We start from the raw sequence: 25,873 nt of genomic DNA, 5'->3' as shown, positions 1-25,873 counted from the left end.
GATTAGTGCTGTTCAGCATTTTTGCATGTACTTGTTGGCCATTAGTATATTTTTTTCTGAGAAATGTCTATTCAGATCATTTGGCCATTATTTCATTGGATTATATGTTTTCTTGCTATTGAGTTGTTAAAGTTGCTTATATATATTCTGGTTATTAATCCCTTGTCAGATGTATAGTTTGCAAATGTTTTCTTGCATTCTGGTACTCTATTGAGTTGATTGTCTTTTTTTGTCATGCAGAAGCTTTTTAGCTTGATGTAATCTCATCTGTTTTTGCTTTATCTGTGCTTTTGAGGTCTCCATAAAATCTTGACCCAGAACAATGTTGTGAAGCATTTCTCCAATGTTTTCTTCTAGTAGTTTCAAAGTTTCAGGTCTTGCATTAAGTATTTAATCCATTTTGATTTAATTTTTGAAAGTGATGAGAGAGTCCTAGTTTCATTATTTTGAATATGGAAATACAGTTTTCTTAGCACCATTTATTGAAAGGGCATCCTTTCCCCAGTGTAGGATCTTGACGTCTTTGTTAAAAACGAGTTGGATGTAAATGCATAGATTTATTTCTGGATTTTCTATTCTGCTCCACTGGTCTATGTGTTTGTTTTTATGTCAATCTCATCCTGTTTTGAATATTATAGTTTCATAGTATATTGTGAAGTCAGGTAATGTGATGGCACCAACATTGTTCTTTTTGCTCAGGATTACTTTGGCTCTTCAGGGCCTTTATTGCCTCCATACACATTTAAGATTTATTTTTCTCTTTCTGTGAAGAATGTCATTGGTATTTTGATGGGGATTTTACTGAATCTGTAAACCATTTTGAGCAGTATGGGCATTTGACAATATTAATCTTCCCATCCATTAGCATGAGATAGCTTTCCATTTTTTTGTTTCCTCTTCAATTTCCTTCATCAGGGTTTTTTAGTTTTTTAAAAAGTGAATATATAATTTATTTAACATTCAAACTTCATGAAGACATGGGCAATATGGCAATTTTACTGGGGATTAAGCCCAACCTAGGATGATTGCTTGCTGGGGATTAGAAGCAGGGCCCAGTTCACACTTAGCACTAATTAAATGCTTTATTGAATAAATGCAATACCAGACAAAATGAATTCAAATGTTTTCTAAAAAGTCAATTTTAAAGGCCTTTCTACTCAGGCTAATGACAAACACAATAAAGGCAGATATGCTAGTTTAACATAATTTACTGATTTTATACAATGCTTATATCTTTTAGTCCACAAGTACATTATTAAATGATAGAGAACCCTAATACAATCATTTCTGCAGAACTAGGAAATAAGTTTCTAAGAAAGAAAGTTTTTACAGACACCATCTTTTATTTTATATTAGGGTATTTTACAGACACCCTAATAGTCTAATTCTAAAAAGGATAAAGCCAATGACTCCTCACAAGCGCTCATGACTAATGTCACCTTACTATAAAAATCTGTATTTCTGATCCATTAAGAGCATTGAGATAAGACCCAAATATTCTCAAAGAAAGAAGCACAATGCATGTTGTGGTTGCCTACTCGGCAACAGTGAGCACTGCATCCCAAACTATCTCATCCCAGGAATTAAATAAGGTTAGTCACATTCATGGGAATTTCTTCCACTGTATTATTGTAGAAAGCCTTAATGTCATAAAGAATTATTTTGTCTTCTTCAGTGACAAAGTTTATAGCCACACCTCTGCCAATTCTGTGAATATAGTTTTCACGATTGGTAGTTACATCATAGTTTATAACCAAAGACATGTGTTGCACATCAGTCTTGTGAACAAACAAGTCAGAAGTGATCAGAACACCACTTGACTCTGATCAGAATTCCCTCATGATAACATCTGTCTCCTTCTGGTCCATGTCACCACGCAGAGCAGAAATTATGAAGTCTCTGGCATGCATTTTCTCAATCAGCCAGTCCACCTTGTGCCTTGGATTGGGAAAAATGACAGCCTGCATAATAGTCAGTGTCTCGTACAAGTCACAAACTGTAGTCAAATTCCATTCCTCTCTTTCAACATTAATGTAAAACTGTTTGATTCCTTCTTCCTTTTTCACCAGAATTTAAATTGGATGTCTCATGAATTTTTTGTCACTTCCAGCACATCAGTTGGCATTGTGGCAGAAAGCAACACAACCTGAATACTTCTATTTCATTTTTGGAAAATCTCATAGATTTCATCCTTAAAGCCTCGGCTCAACATTTTATCTGCATCATCCAAAACAAACATTTTGATCCATCTTGGAGAAAAGTATCCTATGTTCAGCATATCAAATACTCTTCATGGTGTACTAGCAACAGTATGCGGTGCTTCTGCCTGCAGTTTTTGCATTTTATTTCGAACATGTGTTCCACCAATGCAGGCATGACAAGTTGCTCCCATATAGTCTCCAAGTGCCAGAATTACATTTTGGATCTTTAATACAGGGAACAATAGCTCTGGGCTGAATAGCTGAAGCCTTCTCAAAACCATAAACATGGATTTCCCCGAAAAGAGACTCCTTTAAATTCATACTATCAAAGTTATCAACAATCTCATTTTAGTTGCTGTTGATGATTCCATTGGGTCCATTTCCTTTGGGCTGCCATGTTTTCTGTTATAATCCACGGGGTCACTAGACATGGTACAAAGAACCACTCAGCCTGACTGAAAAGTGTTTTATATTTTTTATTATAAGAGCTTTCACTTCTTTGGTTAAGTTCATTCTTAGGTATTTTTTTAAAGGTAGCTACTGTATATGGAATTGCTTTCTTGATTTCTTTTTCAGAGTGTTTACTATTGATGTATAGAAATATTACTGATTTTTGTGTGCTAATTTTGCAGCCTGCAAATTTACTGAATTCATTTATCAGTTTGAACAGTTTTTTGATGGAATCCTTAGTTTTTTCCAAATATAAGATAAGGTCATCTTCAAATAAGGATAATCTGAGTTCCTCCTTTCCAATTTGGATGCCCCTTATTTCATCCTCTTGCCTAATTGCTTTGGCTAGGACTTCCAGTATTACTTTGAGGAGGAGTGGTGAAAGCAGGCATTTTTGTCTTACTACAGGCATTAGAGGAAAAGCTTTGTTTCTGCTTGTTCAGTATGATATTAGCATGGGTTTGTCTTATATAACCTTCACTGTTTTGAGGTATGTTCCTTCTACACCTAAGTTGTTTAATGTTTTTATCACGAAGTGATGTTGAATTTTGTCAAATGCTTTTTCATTGTTTGTTGAAATAATCTTATGGTTTTGTTCTGGATTCTGTTAATGTGATGTATCACATTTATGAATTTGTGTAGGTTGAACTATCTTTGCATTCCTGGGATGATTCTCACTTGATCATGGTAAATGATCTTAGTGTGTTCTTGAATTCAGTTTGCTAGTATTTTGTTGGTTGTTACAGCTATGTTCATCAGGGATATTGGCTGGTAGTTTTATATTTTGTGTATGTGTGTGTGTCTCCTTGCCCGGTTTTTGTGTCAGGGCAATGCTGGCCTCATGGAGTGATTTTGGAAGCATTCCTTCTTCTTTGACTTTCTGAAATAGTTTGAGTAGGATTGGCAATTAGTTCTTCATTAAGTGTTCTGTAGAATTGAGCAGTGAAGCCATCTAGCCATGGGCTTGTCTCTGACAGGGGACTTTTTATTACTGATTCAGTCTTGTTACTTATTAATGTGTTTATTTATTTATTTATTTTGAACATTCTTGACATGTTCAAATTTCCTGTTTCTTTATGGTTAAATCTTGGTAGGTTGAATCTGTCCAGGACCTTATTTAGTCTTCTTCTAGGTTTTACAATTTGTTGGTTATAGTTGTTCACAATAGACTCTAATGATCTTTGAGTTTCTATGGTATTAGTTGTAATGGCTTCTTTTTCTTCTTAGATTTTGAGTCTTCTTTCTTTTTTTTAGTCTAGCTAAAAAATTTGTTGATTTTGTTTATTTTTTTTAAAAAAACAACTTTTTCTTTTGTTAATCTTTCATATTTTTTAAAGTCTCAGTTTCACCGATTTCTGCTCTGCTCTTTATTTCTCTTTTCTCCTAATTATGAGTTTGTTTTGTTTTTGCTCTTTCAGTTCCTTGAGGCGCATAACTAGGTTGTTTATGTAAAGTCTTTCTAGTTTTTGATGTAGGCGTTGATTACTATAAACTTTCATCTTACATGCTTTTGTTGTATTCCACAGGTTTTAGTACATTGTGTTTCCATTTTTGTTTGTCTCAGGAGTTTTTCAATTTCATTATTAATTTTTTCATTAACCCATTTGTTGTGCAGGAGCATGTTTAATTTACATGAATTTGTATAATTTCCAACTGTTATAGATTTCCTATATAATTTCCTTCTGTTATTGATTTTTAGCTTCATTCCATTCCAGTTAGAAAAAACACTTGACATGATTTTGATTTTGTAAAATTTGTTAAGACTTGTTTTGTGATAAAGAAAATATGGTATATATACACCATGGAATACTATGCAGTCATAAAAAAGAATGAGATTATGTTCTTTGCAGGAACTCAGATGGAACTGGAGGCCATTATCCTTAGAAAACTAATGCAGGACAGAAAACCAAATACCACATATTTTTAGTTATAAGTGGGAGCTAAATGATGAAGACATACAGGAGAACACACATGGGTCTATTGGTGAGAGGAGGGTGGGAGGAGGGAGAGTATCAGGAAAAATACCTAATGGGTACTAGGTTTAATGCCTATGTGATGAAATAATCTGTACAGCAAACCCTCATGACACAAATTTACTTAGGTAACAAACCTGCACATGTACCCTTGAACTAAAAAGTTAAGAAAGTAGAAATCTTATAAATAAAGAATACAATAGCAAATGAAAAACTTGATGAAACAAAGAAAAAAATTAATGACCTTCAAGGCAGAACATATAAAATTAGCCAATCAGCAGATCAGAAAGAAAAAGAATTTTTAAAAGTGAAGGAGGTCTACAAAAATTATGGGATACCACCAAGTGAACAAACCTCTGCATAACTGAAATTCCCAAAGAAAATGAGAGAGAAAAAGATCTTGAAAGCACATTTAATAAAATTATGGTTGAAAACTTCCCAAATCTGGAGAAAGACAACAGCGTCCAGTAACAAGAAGCTCAGAATTCACCAAATTCTACCCAAACAGTAATTATCCAAGTGAAAATTAATGACAAAGACAATACTCAAAGCAACAAGAAGAAAGAAACAATCAACACAATTAACAGAGCCTCAATAAGACTTTTAGCAGATTTTTCAGTAGAAACCCTGCAAGCCAGGAGAGAGTAAGGTGCTATATTCAAATTGTTGAAGGAAAAAAGAAAAAGCTGCCAATCAAGAATATTGGACCCAGTATAGCTATCCTTCAAACATGAAGGAAAGATAGTGTACAAGACAGAAAAATAAAAATAAATAAAAAAGCTGAGGGAATTTATGAACACCAGACCTGTCTTATAAGAAATACTAAAAAGAATTCTATAGTCTGAAAGAAATGGTTGCTAATATGTACAAGTAAACATCTGAAGTAAACATCTGAACTCATGGGTAAAAGAAAACGGACAAATTCAGGATACTCTAATATTGTAATTTTGGTAAGTAAACCACTTTTTAAAATCTATTTTTATTTTAAGTTCAGGGTACATACATATGTAAGTTTGTTACACAGGTAAACTTGTGTCATGGAGGTTTGTTGTACAGATTGTTTTATTACCCAAGTATTAAGCCTAGTACCCATTAGTTGTTTTTCCTGATCCTCTCCCTCCTTTCATCTTTCACCCTCCCAAATTCCCCAGTGTGTGTTGTTCTTCTCTGTGTGTCCATGTGTTCTCATTATTAGCTCCCACTTACAAGTGAGAACATGTGGTATTTGGTTTTCTGGTTCCTGTGTTACTTGGCTAAGAATAATGGCCTCCAGTTCCACCCAGATTCCTGCAAAGAACATGATCTCATTGTTTTGTATGGCTGCATAGTATTCCATGGTGTATATGTACCACATTTTCTTTATGCAGTCTATCATTGATAGGCATTTAGGTGATTCAATATCTTTGCTATTGTGAATAGTGCTGTGATGAACAGATGCGTGCACTGTGTCCTTATTATAGAATGTTTTATGCTCCTTTGGGTATATACCCAGTAACACGATTGCTTGACCAAATCATATTTCTCTCTTTGGGTCTTTCAGGAATCACCATGCTGTCTTCCACTATGGCTGAACTAACTTACACTTTCACTAACAGTGTATATACATTCCTTTTTCTCTATAACCTCACCAACATCTGTTATCTTTTGACTTTTTAATAACAGGTATTGTGACTGGTGTGAGATGGTATCTCATTGTAGTTTGATTTGCATTTCTCTAATGATCAGTGATATTGAGCTTTTTTTCATTTGATTGTTGCTCACTTGTGTCTTCTTTGGGAAAGTGCTTGTTCGTGTCCTTTGCTCACTTTTTAATGGTTTTTGTTTTCTTGTAAATTTAACTTCCTTATGGATGCTTGATATTAGATTTTTGTTGAACACATAGTTTGTGAGTATTTTCTCCTGCTCTGTAGTTTGTCTGTTTACTCTGTTGATAGTTTCTATTTCTGTGCAGAAGCTCTTCAGTTTAATTAGATCCCATTTGTCATTTTTTTCTTTTTTTTTACTTTTGTTGCAATTGCTTTTCACATCTTTGTCATGAACTCTTACACTGTTTAGTCTGTTTCTATATCCAGAATGGTATTGCTTAGGTCGTCTTCCAGGATTTTTATAGTTTTTGTTTTACATTTAACTCATTAATACATCTTGAGTTAAATTTTGTATTTGGTGTCAGGAAGAGGTCCAGTTTCAATCTTCTGCATATGGCTAGCCTGTTATCCCAGTACCATTTATTAAAAAGGAAATACTTCTCCAATGCTTCTTTTTGTCAGGTTTGCTAAAGATCAGATAGTTGTAGATGTGCAGCCCTATTTCTGTGTTCTCTATTGTGTTCCATTGGTGTATTTGTTTTTCTATGAGTACCATGCTGCTTTGGTTATTACAGCCCTGTAGTACAGTTTGAAGTTTGGTTGTATGATGCCTCCAGCTTTGTTCTTTTTGCTGAGGATTGTTTGGCTATGTAGGCTTTTATTTGTTTAACATGAATGTTTTTAAATAGTTTTCCTAGTTCTGAAAAGAATGTCAATGGCAGTTAAATGGGAATGGCATTGAAACTACAGATTGCTTTGGACAGTATGGCCATTTTAATGATGTTGATTCTTTCTATCCATAATAAATATTTTTATCCATAAAAAATATTTTCTATCCATAAAAATATTTTCCATTTTTAAAATTGTTGCTATTTTTAATCAAATTTCTCTTATTTTCTAAATTATGTTCCAAATTTTATTTAGTTTCATATTCATATTTTCTTGTGATTTTCTGAACTTTATTTAGAGGATTATTTTAAATTCTCTGTCACACTATTTCTTATATCCTCAGTTCTTCTGGGTCCATTGCTGGAAGTTTGTTGGTTTCTCTGGGTGGTGTCATATTTATTTGACACCACCATATTCATTTGAGCTTTCACAACCTGTGTGTTTTTATGTTAATGCTTGTGCATTTGAAAAGGCATTCACCTCTTATAATTGTTGCAGGCCTTCTTTGATGGTGCTAGACCTTTGTATTGGAATTTAAATGCTGACCTGTTGCTTTTCATTCTGGGGATAATTTATAGTGAGCACTAGAACTAAAATACTGTATACCATACCTTTTTCTTGAGATGCAAAACATTTATAAAGGATTTTTCCATAATCATTATTTTTGACCTTTGACTTTATTTATTGGTATCCTACATATTTATGGGTCTTGATCAAGTTTTCCTTTTGATGATACTTTCCTAATTTTTAAAACTTTCTTTTTTATTGTTTTGTTTCTTTTTCTTTTTGCCTCCATGCAGACCTCATATACTTAAAATTATGTACTTTTTCTTCACTGCTGCCATTAAATTGTAGCCATGTTTAGTTTTTCTGTCTCATGTTCATCATCAATAATAAATCTTTATTCGATATGGGAAAAATATTTAATGAATTTCGACTAAAAGTCAAGTTCCTATCCTCAATGCTTGGGATATACCAGTGTACAAGATAGAACTAAATTTTGCCCTCCTTGTGATTACAGTTTTACAGAGGGGAAGACAGACAATACATAATAAATAATAATAGCAATAATATTTAACAGTGTGTTAGACGGTGATCACTAAATATAAAAAGTGGAATCAGGTAAGAGCATTGGGGGAATCAGAATGAGAAAGTGATGTGATGGCTATGACAGGAAATAATGCTACTTTAAGTAAGGTGTTCAGGGAAGATGTCTCTGAGACCATATTAGACTATAATCTGAGAGATGACAAGCCAGCCAGATGGTGAGAAGGGTGTTTCCAGGCAGAGGCCATAGCATGTAAAATGGTCTCTACTGAAGCCAAAATAAGTATATCGAATTTATCCATAAAGGCCCAAAATATCCAAAATCCATGTGTGTGAGTACAGCTTTCCCTTTAAGTTCATGGTAATGATCATTCCAAAGAGTGATTACTACCGTTTACTACTTAACTACTTAACTAGAAGGGATTATTTGGTTCTGAGTACATATATAAGTAAAGGCAGTTAAGCACACAAAAAGCCTATATTTAGATGTGTTATGCTTTTCTCTAAATCTCTTGATAAAACTCTAGCTTCATTCAGTAGAATTAGTAATGACAAGTTCGAAATGCATAATCAAGCAGTGTTCCACAGTAATTGCAAAGACAAATTGTTTCAAGCTCAGTAGCATGAAGCCTGCTGTGGTCAGTGATTCTAAGGTAGTGGTCATAGCTAATAACATTGTTGATGTTTTGAGTAATTAATCTACATGAGGCCCTTTCAATCATTTTAAATATATTACAAACCATGGCACCAAATGAGGTTACTTTAAGGTGTCAGTAAAGACAAAGAAAAAAAGGATCAAGAACTGAGCCCTGGTGCATATCAACATTTGGGTGTCAGAACAATAATGAGAGTCTAGCAGAGAATATTCAGAGGATAAAAATGAAGAGAGGGAATTTAAAATGCCATCTATATGCTAATGATTTCTAAATTTTGTTGGTAGTTATAACCTCTCTTCTGAACTCTTGAGCTAAATACTTAAAAGATATTTCAAATGCAACATACCCAAAACATAATTCTTAAATTTCTCCACTACATTTGATTTTCTCATATGATTTTTCATTTTAGTAAGTGACATCTCATTCTACTTTCTTAGATCAAAAGAAGTTTTAGAGTTATACTTGACTCTGCTGTTTTACTCATGCCCCATATATAGTCTGTATAAAATTGTACTCGATTTACCTTCAAAATACATCCAGAATATAATTAGAGTCATCCCTCAGTGTGCCTGGTGGATTAGTTCCATTAAACACTGAAGATATCAACATCTGCTGATGCTCAGGTCTCTTATATAAAATGGTGTGGTATTAGCATGTGTCTTCCAAAATTACTTTTTGTGGGTACGTGGTAGGTGTACATATCTGTGGGGTACTTGAGATTTTGAAACAGGCATGCAATGTGAAATAAGCCCATCTTGGAGAATAGGGTATCCATCTCCTCAAGCATTCATCCTTTGAGTTGTAAATAATCCAATCACACTTTATAAGTTATTCAAAATGTACAATGAGGTTATTATTGATTATGGACACCCTGTTGTACTATCAAATAGTAGGTCTTATTCATTGTTTCTAACTTTTTTTTGTACCCCTTAATGATCTCCACCTCCCCACCTCAACCCCCCACTATACTTACCAGCCTTTGGTAACCATCCTTCTCCTCTCTACAGCTGTGAGGTCAATTGTTTTGGTTTCTAGATCCAGCAAATAAGTGAGAACATGCAATGTCTGTATTCCTGTGCCCGACTTATTTCACTTAACATAATGATCTCCAGTTGTATACAGGTTGGAAATGACTGGATCTCATTCTTTTTTTGTGGCTGAATAGTACCCTATTGTGTATATGTACCACATTTTCTTTATCCATTAATCCATTTATGGGCACTTAGGTTGCATCCAAATCTTAGCTATTATAAACACCCCTGCATTAAACATAGGAGTGCAGATGCCTCTTTGATATACTGATTTTCTTTCTCTTGAGTCAAGGGTTTCATTCTTCTGCATATGGCTATCTAGTTGTCCCAACATCATTTATTGAAGAGTCTGTCTTTTCCCCACTGTATATTCTCGGCACCTTTGTTGAAAATTTCTGGATTTCTGGACCATGTGGTAGCTCAATTTTTAGTTTTTGAGGAAACTCCAAACTGTTCTCCATAGGTGGTTGTACTAATTTACTTTCCCACCAACAGTATACTAGAGTTCCCTTTTCTCCACATCCTCACCAGCATTTGTTACTGTCTTTTGAATATAAGTCATTTTAACTGGGGTGAGATGATACCTCGTTGTTAAAATTTGCATTTTTCTGATGATGAATTATGTTGAACATCTTTTCATATGCATGTTTGCCATTTGTATGTCTTCTTTTGAGAAATGTCTATTCAAATCTTTTACCCATTTTTAAAATTGGATTATTAGAATTTTTTCCCTATAGAGTTGTTTGAGCGTTTTATATATTCTGGTTATTAATCCATTGTCAGATGGGTAGTTTGCAAATATTTTCTTCCAGTCTATGGGTTGTCTCCTCACTTTGTTGACTGTATTCTTTGCCGTGCAGAAGCTTTTTAACTAGATGTGATCCCATTTATCCATTTTTGCTTTGGGAGCCTTTACTTGTGAGGTACTGCTTAAGAAATTTTTCCCAGACCAATGTCCTGAAGAATTTCCCCAATGTTTTCTTGCAGTAGTTTCATAGTATGAGGTCTTTAATCCATTTTGATTTTGATTTGATTTTTGAATATGTTGAGAGTTAAGAGTTTCATTCTTCTGCATATGGCTGTCTAGTCGTCCCAACACCATTTATTGAAGAGTCTGTCTTTTCCCCAGTGTATATTCTTGGCACCTTTGTTGAAAATGAGTTCACTGTAGGTGTGTAGATTTGTTTCTGGGTTCTCTATTTTGTTCCATTGATCTCTGTGTCTGTTTTTATACCAGTACCATGCTGTTTTGGTTACTATAGCTCTGTAGTATAATTTGAATTCAGCTAATGTAATTACTCCAGTTTTTTGCTTAGAAAAGCTTTGGCTATGGCAGAGACACAACAAAAAAAGAGAATTTTAGACCAACATCCCTGATAAACATCGATGCAAAAATCCTCAATAAAATACTGGCAAATCGGATTCAGCAGCACATCAAAAAGCTTATCCACCATGATCAAGTGGGCTTCATCCCTGGGATGCAAGGCTGGTTCAACATTCACAAATCAATAAACGTAATCCAGCATATAAACAGAACCAAAGACAAGAACCACATGATTATCTCAATAGATGCAGAAAAGGCCTTTGACAACATTCAACAGCCCTTCATGCTAAAAACGCTCAATAAATTCGGTATAGATGGAACGTACCTCAAAATAATAAGAGCTATTTATGACAAACCCACAGCTAATATCATACTGAATGGGCAAAAACTGGAAAAATTCCATTTGAAAACTGGCACAAGACAGGGATGCCCTCTCTCACCACTCCTATTCAACATAGTGTTGGAAGTTCTGGCTAGGGCAATCAGGCAAGAGAAAGAAATCAAGGGTATTCAGTTAGGAAAAGAAGAAGTCAAATTGTCCCTGTTTGCAGATGACATGATTGTATATTTAGAAAACCCCATCGTCTCAGCCCAAAATCTCCTTAAGCTGATAAGAAACTTCAGCAAAGTCTCAGGATACAAAATTGATGTGCAAAAATCACAAGCATTCTTATACACCAGTAACAGAAAAACAGAGAGCCAAATCAGGAATGAACTTCCATTCACAATTGCTTCAAAGAGAGTAAAATACCTAGGAATCCAACTTACAAGGGATGTAAAGGACCTCTTCAAGGAGAACTACAAACCACTGCTCAGTGAAATAAAAGAGGACACAAACAAATGGAAGAACATACCATGCTCATGGATAGGAAGAATCAATATCGTGAAAATGGCCATACTGCCCAATATTATTTATAGATTCAATGCCATCCCCATCAAGGTACCAATGAGTTTCTTCACAGAATTGGAAAAAACTGCTTTAAAGTCCATATGGAACCAAAAAAGAGCCCGCATTGCCAAGACAATCCTAAGTCAAAAGGACAAAGCTGGAGGCGTCACGTTACCTGACTTCAAACTATACTACAAGGCTACAGTAACCAAAACAGCATGGTACTGGTACCAAAACAGAGATGTAGACCAATGGAACAGAACAGAGTCCTCAGAAATAATACCACACATCTACAGCCATCTGATCTTTGACAAACCTGAGAGAAACAAGAAATGGGGAAAGGATTCCCTATTTAATAAATGGTGCTGGGAAAATTGGCTAGCCATAAGTAGAAAGCTGAAACTGGATCCTTTCCTTACTCCTTATACGAAGATTAATTCAAGATGGATTAGAGACTTAAATGTTAGACCTAATACCATAAAAACCCTAGAAGAAAACCTAGGTAATACCATTCAGGACATGGGCATGGGCAAGGACTTCATGTCTAAAACACCAAAAGCAATGGCAGCAAAAGCCAAAATTGACAAATGGGATCTAATTAAACTAAGGAGCTTCTGCACAGCAAAAGAAACTACCATCAGAGTGAACAGGCAACCTACAGAATGGGAGAAAATTTTTGCAATCTACTCATCTGACAAAGGGCTAATATCCAGAATCTACAAAGAACTCAAACAAATATACAAGAAAAAAACAAACAACCCCATCAAAAAGTGGGCAAAGGATATGAACAGACATTTCTCAAAAGAAGACATTCATACAGCCAACAGACACAGGCAAAAATGCTTATCATCACTCGCCATCAGAGAAATGCAAATCAAAACCACAAGGAGATACCATCTCACACCAGTTAGAATGGCAATCATTAAGAAGTCAGGAAACAACAGGTGTTGGAGAGAATGTGGAGAAATAGGAACAGTTTTACACTGTTGGTGGGATTGTAAACTAGTTCAACCATTATGGAAAACAGTATGGAAATTCCTCAAGGATCTAGAACTAGATGTACCATATGACCCAGCCATCCCACTACTGGGTATATACCCAAAGGATTATAAATCATGGTGCTATAAAGACACATGCACAAGTATGTTTATTGCGGCACTATTCACAATAGCAAAGACTTGGAATCAACCCAAATGTCCATCTGTGACAGACTGGATTAAGAAAATGTGGCACATATACACCATGGAATACTATGCAGCCATAAAAAAGGATGAGTTTGTGTCCTTTGTAGGGACATGGATGCAGCTGGAAACCATCATTCTTGGCAAAGTATCACAAGAACAGAAAACCAAACACCGCATGTTCTCACTCATAGGTGGGAACTGAACAATGAGATCACTTGGACTCGGGAAGGGGAACATCACACACTGGGGCCTATCATGGGGAGGGGGGAGATACCTGATGTAAATGACGAGTTGATGGGTGCTGACGAGTTGATGGGTGCAGCACACCAACATGGCACAAGTATACATATGTAACAAACCTGCACGTTATGCACATGTACCCTAGAACTTAAAGTATAATAACAAAAAAATTAAAAAAAAAAGAAAAGAAAAGCTTTGGCTATTCTGGGTCTTTTGTGGTTCCATATAAATTTTAAAATAGTTTTTTTTCTATTTCTGTGGGGAATGTTATTGGTATTTTCATGGGGATTACATTGAATCTGTAGATTGCATTAGGTAGTATAAACATTTTAATAATATCGATTCTTCCAATCCATGAACATGGAATATTTTTCTGCTTTTTGTTGTCCTTGTCCATTTTTGTATCAGTGTTTCATAGTTTTTATTATAGAAATCTTTCACTTATTTCAATAAGTTAATTCCTAGGTATTTAATTTTATTTGTGGCTATTGTAAGTGGGATTACTTTTAAAATTTCTTTTTCAGATTGTTCACTGTCGACATATGAAAATGTTACTGATATTTATATGTTGATTCTGTATCCTGCAACTTGAATGAATTTGTTTATCAGTTCTAATGGTTTTCTTGTGGAGTTTTTAGGTTTTTATCCAAACATAAAATTATGTCATTTGCAAACAGGGATAATTTGACTTCTTACATTCCAATTTGTATCCCTTTATATCATTCTGTTGTCTGAGTGCTCTAGCTAGGACTTCTAGTACTATGTTGAATAACAGTGGTGTAAGTGGGCATCCTCATTCTAGATCTTAGGGGGACGGCTTTGAGTTTTTTTCACTCAGTATGATACTAGCTATAGGTCTGTCATATATGGTTGGTCATTTAGGTAATTTCTCATCCTTTACTCTCTTCTCACCCTCCCACCTTTCTAAGTCTCCAATGTCTATTATTCCATCCTATATGTCCATATGTACACATCATTTAGCTTCCACTTACAAGTAAGAACATGCAGCATTTGACTTTTTATTTCTGAGTAATTCAACTCAAGACAATGGCCTCCAGTTGTATCCATGTTGGTGCAAAAGACATGATTTTATTTTTTTAATGATTGAGCAGTATTCCATGATATACGTATGCCATATTTTCTTTATCCAGTCACCCATGGATGGACACTTATACTGAGTCCCTATCTTTGCTATTGTGAACACTGCTGCAACAGACATGCAAGTGCAAGTGTCTTTTTGATATAATGATTTCCTTTCCTTTGAATATATACACAGTAGTGGAATTGTTAGTTCAAATGGTAGATCTATTTTTTGTTCTTTGAGAAATCTCCAAACTGCTTTTCATATAGGTTGAACTAATTTACATTCTCACCAACAGTGTATGAGTGTCCCTTTTTTCTCTGCATCCTCACCAACATGTTATTTTTGACTTTTTAATAATAGCTATTCTGGCCAATTGAAGATAGTATCTCATTGTGGTTTTAATTTGCATTCTCTGGTGATTAATCATGTTGAGCATTTTTTTCCATATGCTTCTTGGCCATTTGTATATGTTTTTTGAAAAACGTCTGTTTATGTCCTTTGCCTATGTTTTATGGTGTTATGTGTTTTCTTGTTTAGTTGTTTCAGTTCCTTGTTGATTCTGGATATTAGTCTTTTATCAGATGCATAATTTGCAAATATTTCCCCCAATTCATGAGGGCAGAAGAGTTATCTGACAGTTTAGATACTGGTGGTCTGCTGCAGAGGAAAGGGGAGCTAAAACATTCCCAACTACCCTTTCAATGAAATACTAACTCCCCTGGTGTTCCTAGCTTATCTCTTGCCAGCCTCTGGTTCCCATCTTTTTCTGTGCTCCAGCTTCTTCCCCTGAGTTCTCTGCTAGGCTCCAGTACTTTCCCTTTGATTTTATATTTGAGTTCTGATTGTTCAGTTGTAACTTTTGTGTAAGTTTGCAAGTATATTTTCTCATTCTATATGTTATCTCTCTCTTTTTAAATTTCAATTTGAGGTTGGTTGGATGCACAATATGGAACCTGAGGAAAGGTAGGCTGTCTATACTTGCCTAGATTGTTACAATAGATGTGTAAAAAGATTCTGATTCAATATTCCTCTAAAATAGTATATTTTCTACTTTGCAGGCAGAGTGGTTCATTTCACATGTAAGCCTCATAGTGCTATTCCTCTGCTCAAATCCTTTCAGTGTCTTTGAATCTTACTTAGAGTAAAATCAAAGTCCTTACTTTGACCTGTAAATCCCTATGATCTTGACTCTGTTATTTTTGACATCGTCTCTGACCACACCACCTTCTGCTCCCCTGCCTTTCACTTGGTGCCTCAAGCAACACAGCTTCCCTGCAGTTTTGGGAGGAGCAACAGAGCCTAATGATAATGATTAAGATGATACATTGTCTGGGTTTGTCCAAGGGGGATACAGTCCACGACCCCCACAGTAGATGCCTGAAGCTGTGGATAGTACTGAACACAATATATAGTAACAGATGGGTAGTGTATACAGTGTGGATATGCTGGACAAAGGGAGGGACGATTCATTCCCAGGTGGGATAGAGCAGGATGGCTTGGGATTTCATCACTTTACTCAGAACAGGAAACAATTTAAAACTTACGAATTGTTCATTTCTGGAATTTTCTATTTAATATTTTTATATTGCATTGACCATGAGTAACGGCAACTGTGGAAAGTAAACCTGTGGGTAAGTGGAAACTACTGTATTGGCTTCACTGTCTTGGTCTGTTTTCTGAGAACTCTCCCATTTATATAAAAAACAGATAATAGTCTTAATGAGCTTTTTGAAGATTGATAGAATGTATATTTCTGACACACAGGAAGCACTTAATACTATCTATTACTAACAACTAGTATTTGAAAATATAAATCTGAGGTTGAATAATATCTTTTTATATAGTAATTGTTTAACCAATACCTTATTATAGGAAAAGTGGATTAATTTCTTTTCTTTTCTTTTTTTTTTTTTTTTTTTTTTGAGACCAAGGGAGTCTCACTCTGTCACCCAGGCTGGAATGCAATGACACGATCTCAGCTCACAACAACCTCCACCTCCCAGGTTCAAGCAGTTCTCCTGCCTCAGCCTCCCGAGTACCCGTGATTACAGGCACACGCCACCATGCCAGGCTAATTTTTGCGTTTTTAGTAGGATGGGGTTTCACGATGTTGGCCAGGCTGGTCTCAAACTCTTAACCTCATGATCTGCACACCTCAGCTTCCCAAAGTGCTGGGATTACAGGCATGAGCCACCACACCCGGCCTATTTTCATTTTTATATATGATACTACAATAAACAACCTTTGTTCTAATTGTTCTCTAGGTTTGACACTAGTTCTCAAGGTTTTTGTCTGCCTTTCCCTGTGCCCTAGGATACTGACTTCTGTGGACTGATTCAACCAGTCTCCCCTCCCCAATTGTGGCCAGTTGAGTTTGGCCCATGGAGACAGGGCAAGAAATGGAAGATTTTGAGCAGAGAGACTCTGGGGTATTTACCTCTCTATCTCTTCCTTGCATGGCCATAGTTCTGCCATAGTTTCTTTTTATTTCTGATGCCACAGTTTCTACCAAGTGGTTTATCTCCTTAGATCTAGCTGTCATTGGACTCTGATAATGTTGCATCCTTCTTCTATTGCACGCCTTTTAAGTCTAGGGCTGAGATGCTAGTATGTTAGTTCCATGCCACATTTTATTGGTTTCCTTACCCATAACCACTGTAGGTAATCTTTTAAAAATATTTTTTAGTTAAAATCTATTGAGTGAGCTATCTCTTCCCAGTTGGTAACTGGACAAAGTATTATACTTGCCACTTTATATCACTTTATGCTCATTTCTGAGAGGAGAAATTACTGAGTCAAATTGTAGAAACATTTAAAAATCTTTGGCACACTTAAACAGTATCCATATAATTTATACCATCTTTTAGATGAGTTTTAACACCAAATGATAGAAATGTCAGTTTCATAGAGATTTGGTGGGCTAGAACCAACTACTTGCCTGATAGGTTGTCTACTCATCTTTCCTAGCTGTTCTGGGAAAGGCAGTTCCTGGTAAGAACTCTCCCTATGGCCTCTTTCATCTCACTGTTCCTCAGGGCATAGATGAGTGGGTTGAGCAGTGGGGTTCCCAATGTGTACACTAGTGAGACAAACTGATCTTGCTTGGGGTGGTAGCTGGAGCTGGGACGCAGGTACATGAAGGCACAGCAGCCATACTGCAGCAGCACCACAGTGAGGTGGGAAGAGCAGGTGGAGAAGGCCCGGTGGCGGCCAGCAGCGGAGCGGATCTTGAGCACAGCAGCCACTATGAAGGTGTAGGAGGTGGTGATGAGGAAGAAAGGCACAGCAATGGCTAGTATGGCTGCCACCAGCACTGACTGCTCATGAATGTGACTCTGAGCACAAACAAGATGCATGACTGGTGGCACATCACAAAAGAAGTGCTCAATGTCCTGAGTCTGGCAGAATGGCAGAGAGAAGACGAAGGCTACCAGTTGTAAGGACAAGAACAGACCACTGACGACGGATGCCACAACCAAGTGGACACAAAGAGTCAATGTCATGAGGAGAGGGTACTGCAAGGGGTGGCAAATGGCCACATAGCGGTCACAGGCCATGACAGCCAAGAGGAAGCAATCAGCACTGCCCAGTGCAATGAAGAAAGTCATCTGGGTGGCACAGCCCAGGAGGGTGATGGTCTTCTCTGACTGTAGGGTGTTGGTCAGGATATGGGGTACCACCACTGCAGTGTAGCATACTTCAATCCCAGAAAGGCTGCCCAGGAAATAGTACATGGGTGTGCATAGACGGGCGTCTGTGTGAATGGACAGTACAACGAGGATGTTCCCGGTGATGATCAATCCATAAACAAGGCTGACCCCAACGAAGGACAGAATACGCAGTTCTGGGCAGGAGGGATAGGCCAGGAACACAAATTCCATCAATATTGAGTGATTTTCCCAGGTCATTGAGCTAACAGTATTTCTCTGTGGAGAGTTACAAGGAAAGAAGGAAGAATCAGACTGAAGATAAATTACATTCTGAGCCATGAATCTAATGTAATCAGGACTGGAGTTAGAAAGTGGAAGGATTGAGAGTAGTTCTTTTTCTTTTCTCCACTTTTACCAAGTTTCTCCACGATAATATCTACACCTCAATTTCTACCTGCCAAGAGTTGGGCCAAACTATGTAAGATACTATTGAAGAAAAATGGCAGAGGAAGTGGGTGGAATTCAGGAGCTATTTTCAGAAGGAGTGGAATGAAAATTCAATTCTTTCAGCAAATTCACAAGAAAGTGTCAAGGAATTCTTGGGACCAGAAATCATTAAGGTAGGGAGATAAGCCATTTATTCATTCATATATTTATTAGGTTGGTGCAAAAGTAATTGCAGTTTTGCCATTACTTTTGACGGCAAAAACTGCAATCACTTTTGCAGCAACCTAATATTTACACTCAGTGTCTCTTGGGGTATTGAATAAGTGACATGTCAATGTAACTCTCAAAACTAGTGATACAATGGGAAATGAAGAAAGAAAAAAATTACCTATGGAGCAAAGGGCTAACAGAGGCCTGAGTGTGACAGTGTCGGGGATATACCTTGGGAAACAAAGCCCTCTCTGCTATTGGTTTTTCTATCCTTATCTGATCAGGAGAAGTATAAGGCTTGAAGGAAACAAGGTGTTTTATCATATGTTTATTCCTGGCTTAGGTGGAGGTATGAGAAAATATGTGATCCCAAGCTGTTGGAAATCTAACAAGCCTTCCTGTGAATTTGGGCATGATTATGAAAGTCTAAGCTTGTCTATTTTTCATATTTCTCAGAAGCTAATGTGAAATCTGGGAGAAGCCATATATTTCCACAAAACCTTTTTAATAAACAGACATAATTTGCAAAGGGCATTCATTCCACTTCTTTTCTCAGACCAACTCATATTGAATAAGGTGGAAAAGACGTAATGTGTGACCTTGTTTCAACGTGCCAAATTTTAATATTTCCTGTTACTGAATATGAGATTTGAAGAGAAATCTCTACCCAGAAGCACCACTTACAGTAAAAATTATTCACACAAACCTACCTCAATGTCACAAGCGTGGGGGAAAAATATGTGTAGGCAGCTACAAATAATAAGAGCACCTAGGGCAGAAATGGCTCTCTGCTGTTTTTCCAACAGCTAACAAGCGGTATCTATTTCATTTGGTCTCTTTTCCTGAGCTGACCTTCAATAATGCTTTGAATGGTTTCTAATGCCACTTAGCGTATTGCACATCATACTATATTATGTGGAGGAGGGGCAGTGTATCAATGTGAAATCAGCAGTGAAGGGAAGTGATGTGGTTTGAATAATTCTAGCTCCTGGCTTCATGATGTTAGGTAATATATAATTTCTCTGAGCCCCAATTTCTGTATTTGAAAAATGGGAATAATAATTATACTTAGACAAAAGAATTGCTGTAAGTTTGAATGCGACAGTAATGTAAGATATCACAATGAACTACCCATAGTAATGGCAACCTAATCAAAGATAATCATCATTATTATTTATAAATTCAAGGGCAGCCATTTTGCTTTATTTACATTTTGATCATCCCATATAAACAAGCCTAATGTTGTACAAATATTAGACACTCAATAATTATATGTTGAATGGGTAATACAGCTTGACAATGTTATTTATACATTTCTTCATTTTCTACTTTCACTTTGCAGTGCAGTGAAAGATTTAAGATTATTCATAATCAAACCACTTGTTTAGGAGCCCTTATATAAAACAACTTCATATCTCAGATTTGGGCTGCGCTGTGGGAAAAATTCTGTCATTCAAGAACATAGCATATGGAAGTCTACAACAGGCATACATCTAAGGCTAGTCTACCATCTGTATTATTATAGAGAGACACTTTGAAATCTGTGTCACAATGATAACTTCTGAGAATTTTATTGTAGTCTATTACACTCATATCATCTTTTCAAAAGGTTATATTTTGTGTTTAACTGACAATAATAATTGTACAATGTGATGCTTTGATACATATACACATTGTGGAATGACCAAATCAGGCTAATCAGCATATCCATCATGTCATATAGTTGTCATCTGAATACTGCTCTCTATAATATTTATAATCTGAATACTCCACCTATAATAAAATATTTAAAATATTTACATCAGAGCTATTATAAGTCAGAAATGCTAAGTACAAGAAGGGACCTCAAAAATGGCCAATTTGATCCCCTATTAGATACTTGAATTTCCAGTACAGTGTGTAGACATTGGGTCATGTTCAAAGCCCAGGGAATCCCATTATCTCCTGGTTTGCTTGCTCTGCTGTGGAAAGACTGGATTCTCTGAAAGTCATTTCTGTAATAAACTGAAACCTGCCTTTGTGCACCTTCTAAATGTTCCTTTTGTTCTACACAATATGACTTTTTCTTTCTCTCTCTTTTCTCTCTCCTTCCTTCCTTCCTTCCTTCCTTCCTTCCTTCCTTCCTTCCTTCCTTCCTTCCTTCCTTCCTTCCTTCCTTCCTCTCTCTTTTCTTTCTTTCTTTTCTTTCTTTCTTTCCTTTCTTTCTTTCTTTCTTTCTTTCTTTCTTTCTTTCTTTCTTTCTTTCTTTCTTTCTTTCTTTCTTTCTTTCTTTCTTTCTTTCTTTCTTTCTCTCTCTCTTTCTCTCTCTCTTTCTTTTCTTTTCTTTTCTTTTCTTTCTTTCTCTTTCTCTCTCTCTCTTTCTTTCCTCTCTTTCTTTTTCTTTTTTGACGGAGTTTCACTCTTGTTGCCCAGGCTGCAGTGCAATGGCACAATCTCGGCTCACTGCAACCTCTGCCTCCTGAGTTCAAGCGATTCTCCTGCTTCAGCCTTCCAAGTAGCTGGGATTATAGGTGCCCATCACCAGGCTCAGCTAATTTTTTTGTATTTTCAGTAGAGACAGGCTTTCACCGTGTTGGCCAGGCTGGTCTTCAACTCCTGACCTCAAGTGATCCACCCGCCTCAGCCTCCCAAAGTGGTGGGATTACAGGTGTGAGCCACCACACCTGGCCTAATATGGCCATTTCTACTCAAAACACCCGATGCTAAAGTGCTGTTATCCTGTAGCCCTGTTTTTTTTTTTTTTTTCTTCCTAATTTCCTTTTGCTCTTTCTCATATGACATGGTTTTGATGTGTCTCACAATTTAAGCTCTGGAAATGTTCTCATTTAAAATATCTTTTAAAAAATTGTGCAGCTTGTGACAGATCACAGGAATGGTTACATTAAATAGATCTAGACAGATAAAATTGTGGAGTTCATGGTTCCAAGACAGTGAAAATTATTGTATCAACACATCCATCAACTTGCCTTTCCAAGTTGTTACTCAATATGTTGCATAGGACAGACTCAAGATAAGAAAACTTCATCATCCCCAGAAACCTCCCTCCAGATTTCAGTGTATCCAGGTCAAACTTCACATCATTCTCCCACCTTCCTTCTTACCTCTCCAGATAGCCTTCCTCAAGTTGGCAAGAATGTCCTGAGATACATTATTTTTGTTCATTCTGGAAATCTGGATACTCTAGACTAGAACAGCTCTACAAATGTCTACTAAGTATTGTGTAAAAAAGGGGTTTAGTGGATTTGTCATTCAACAAACCTGAGCTAGATTCTCAGTGTACTATTAATAGCATAATCCCCTGGAAGATCATCTCACATTAATTTCTGTTTCCTCATGTTTAAAAGATGCAAATAATAATACTTACATAATGGAGCTGTGATGAAATCACAAAAAGTGTTCTGTGATTTACAGAACACTTAGTTTAATGTATGAAACCTATTTAGTTGCATAATAAATGTTAATTCTTCCCTGCTTTTGTTGTATCTTTTAAGGGTATGATAATAATATCTGCTTTACAGCAGAAGATTAAATGAGGTACCGTATGAATAAAAGGTTTTTATTAACCCTTAAACCTTATAGAAATTTATATTTATTCAATCCCTCAACATTTCTTTGACTGAGATTAGTTATTATCATTCTAACCAGAAAAATTGGGCTTCCCAGTGAATTTCAGAGAAAACACTGTAAGTTATAGGCTGAACTAGTTCTGAAATCCTGGAGTCTTTATTTGTAAAGCCACCCTTTTCCTTTTCTAGCTCAATGACAGTCGGTGCTGGAACACTGCAAATCTAGAAGAAGGCAAGACATTCTCTTACCTTAAACTTGGAAAGGGAGAGAGAGACACTGAGCCAGCCTCCTCTGAGATATTCATAAAAGAGAGGACCTAGCAGTGATGTCTGACTGCTCTGGTAGATCAAGAAGGGAGGGTCATGAGCCTGGAGAGGCTGCCCAGTGGGACTGAGCCTTATGTAACTTCCCAAACAGAAGCCATAGAGCAAGTCAATTGCTTTGTAATCTAGGGTCTTGTCTCGTAAGTTCCATCTCCCAGAAGAAGGTAGCTTAGTGATTGTTGACCTCCTCTCCTGTTACCAGATAATTAAGCCAAACTAAAACTATCTCTCCACTTAGGATCCCTGTTGCATGGAGGGTCTAGAGTATGCTTGTCAACGTAAAGACTAGTATTCAACCCCTTAGTAACACTCTCAGTACCCAAAATAATTTCCTGAAAAACACCAAATTCCCTAATCAAGGTCATTTGAGCCTTCTATTTCAGGTCTATTCCTACCATGTCCGTTGTACCTAGATTCAGCCTAATTTCCAAACTATTATTGCCCCAGAGAACTGAGACTTTATTTTATTTTTATCTTTCTGCTATGGGGCCTAGCATAGTGTTATGTTATTAATTGTGCCTCAATTCACACTTATCACGTTTCACCTTTTCCATGACATCCTTCTTTGTTAATTTTCTTTGAGCAGAGACATTACCATGGATCTTAGCAAACTAGTTTAATTCCTTTGAAAAAATGTTGGTTGGTCATGTGTGAAAATATTTATACTTTTATAACATATATTTACATGTTTGTGTGTGAACATGTGTATTCAAGTGCCCACTTATTCACAGGCAATTCTGAAGAGGTCTAGAGTGACTGAGGTAACTCTTTGGCTTGTGTGTGTGTCTGTGGGGAGGATGGTCAGATCCCAACAGCAATCAGGGCTGGAATATCTGAGAGGTTCAGAGACTCCTGAGGTATGTTTGGTGCCAATAAATGGAGGAAAGAGGGAATGGGAGGGGTAGGAAGCAAAATGTGTTAACTATTTGCTATGTGCCAAGCGGTATAATAATAATCATAAAAGCTAAGTCTAATATTGCACTTACTAAATGCCACACACTTTGCACATACTAAGTAATTTCATTTGCACAACACTAAGAGATATTATTGGTATCACATGTAAACACTATATCATTTAATCCTGGAAATAAGTCTACAAAGTTATTGTTATTCCTGTTGTCCAAGAATAGATGCAGCAAGTAGCTGAGATGAAGTTTGCCTGATCATAAGGTATATTCTTTCCTCTACATCAAACTTCATCTAGCCACATTACCCTCAGTTGCTTTTTAAAAATTTTTTATAGCTTTTTATTGTGTAATGCAACAAAACACAGAAGAAAGACCACATAAAACAACTGTATAGCTTTGTGAAATATTCCCAGCCAAACCCCCTTGTCATCACCACTCAGATCAAGGAAAAAGAACTTTGCCAGCCGTTCCAGAAATCCCTCCACATGCTCTGACTTAAAAATAGTTAGAACTTCCTCCCTGTCCATTGTAGTTATCATGATCATGTTACTCCATTTTTGACTAGTGGGAACCTCTTCAAGTTGGCTGAGTCTTTCTGACATGACTCCATATTCTTTAAACAATTTTTTTTATGTCAGTAGCTTTTGGGTTACTAAAAAACCTCAACTGCTTTTCAGTGAAAGTGAAATCTGGCATATATTATAATGCAAGGATGAACCATAATATGGATTACAAAACCAATACAAGGTTTAATCTCTGCTAACTTCTAGTCTCCTGACTCTTCTCCAGCAACTCCATCCTTCATTCAGCCCCTTCTTTTCACCATGCTTCCTCTCACCACCAGGCCTTTGCACAGGCTGTTGACTCTGTTATTTTTACTTAATCAGCTTCTAATTTTCCTTTCCCCCAGTTTTATGACAACTTCCTCAGGGAAGATTTTTTGACCTTGGTTATGTCAGGGTCAAATGCATCTTTTGGAATTTTCCTTTTGGAATGTCATTGACTCCTCCATTATTGCAACCATTACAATTTTACTTTATTTGTTTACTATTTGATTAACTTCTATCTCTCCTATTCGTGTATAAGCGCAGTGAGGGCAAGACTAAGTCTCCTTTTTCTCAACTTGTATGCATATAATACAAGTAACAAAAGGCTAGACTAGGATTTCCCAGCCTGGGCACTGCTGACTTTTTAGGCTGGATATTTGTTTCACAACATCCTTTTTTCTACCTGCTAGATGACACATACATGCATTGTAACCACATTCTGGTTATATGAATCAAAAATATCTCCAGATGTTGCCAAATGATCCCCTGGCAGTCAAAAGTGCCCCCAGTTAAGAACCATTGGAACAGACATATAGAAGATACTCAAAACTATTTAGTAAGTGATTATATAAATAACTCAAGATTCACTTCTGGAAGTCTATGGAAGTGAATCTTTCAACTCAAGATAAAGATGGGGAGGTTGGTAGGTGAGCATATAATTGTAGATGTCTGGACTATAAATTTGTAAGTCTTTTTCTCCTCCATCTGTGGTACACTGATACATTTTCTTTACTGTCACAATGATACTTCAGCTAAATGGATCAATAATAGTAATCTAATTTAGAATGAGAGCATCCTTCTCCTTGATCAGTTCTAACGAAACACCAGCAATTCTTCCTTACTAAGTATCCATTTTGAATAAGATAGATTAGCTTCTGTATGTATAAAAATTTTCTGTAGAAGCAAGTTGTCTGTGTGGCTTCTTGCTTGGGGGAATAAGGGAACAAGTGAATGGTTCTACAACTCATGCTATGAAATTAGGTACAACTGAAGGGGTAACGTAGAGGACTTATGACTGCAAAAATATACAGGGCTTCTTGTACTTTCTTCAATAATTTCTTCTATAGTCTTGTACCTCTATAAGTAGAACATGAATTACATGGCAATAATGATGTTAAAATCTTGGTCTGCTACTTCCTGACTTCAAGTAAGAGCCTAAAGAATTTATTAGGGAACAGGAAATTGTGTAGCATGATTTCAAAAGTTATTTTCAGGTGGCTGGGCAGGGAGAATGCTGTTACAATGCATGTATGTGTGAAGAATATGACATATTTAATGACTCTGAATACTATGTGATGAAAGCATTTTTCTTCTCTAAGCTGCATTGGAGAGTGAGACAGCGGTACAGCAAGTTTTTGTCTGGTAGGTAAGTGTATTACTTTGCTGGA

General features: G+C 36.4%; 1 protein-coding gene and 1 pseudogene across 1 annotated transcript; both read right to left on the bottom strand.

Annotated features, from left to right (window-relative positions):
* Nucleotides 1–1,583: 1,583 nt before the first annotated feature.
* LOC104677672 lies at nucleotides 1,584–2,488 on the bottom strand (annotated as a pseudogene).
* A 14,885-nt stretch (nucleotides 2,489–17,373) lies between these two features.
* Nucleotides 17,374–18,823, bottom strand: LOC104677671 (olfactory receptor 10W1). The gene has a single exon (XM_010382783.1). It carries the CDS (start codon nucleotides 18,540–18,542, stop codon nucleotides 17,517–17,519), a length of 1,026 nt encoding a protein of 341 aa, XP_010381085.1. The 5' UTR covers nucleotides 18,543–18,823; the 3' UTR covers nucleotides 17,374–17,516.
* Nucleotides 18,824–25,873: the final 7,050 nt, after the last annotated feature.

The sequence above is a fragment of the Rhinopithecus roxellana genome, chromosome 15 (genome assembly GCF_007565055.1).
Source record: "Rhinopithecus roxellana isolate Shanxi Qingling chromosome 15, ASM756505v1, whole genome shotgun sequence".
Taxonomy (NCBI): Eukaryota; Metazoa; Chordata; class Mammalia; order Primates; family Cercopithecidae; genus Rhinopithecus; species Rhinopithecus roxellana.
Note: the sequence above shows the minus strand (reverse complement) of the source record. Positions and strands in the feature narration are given on the sequence as shown.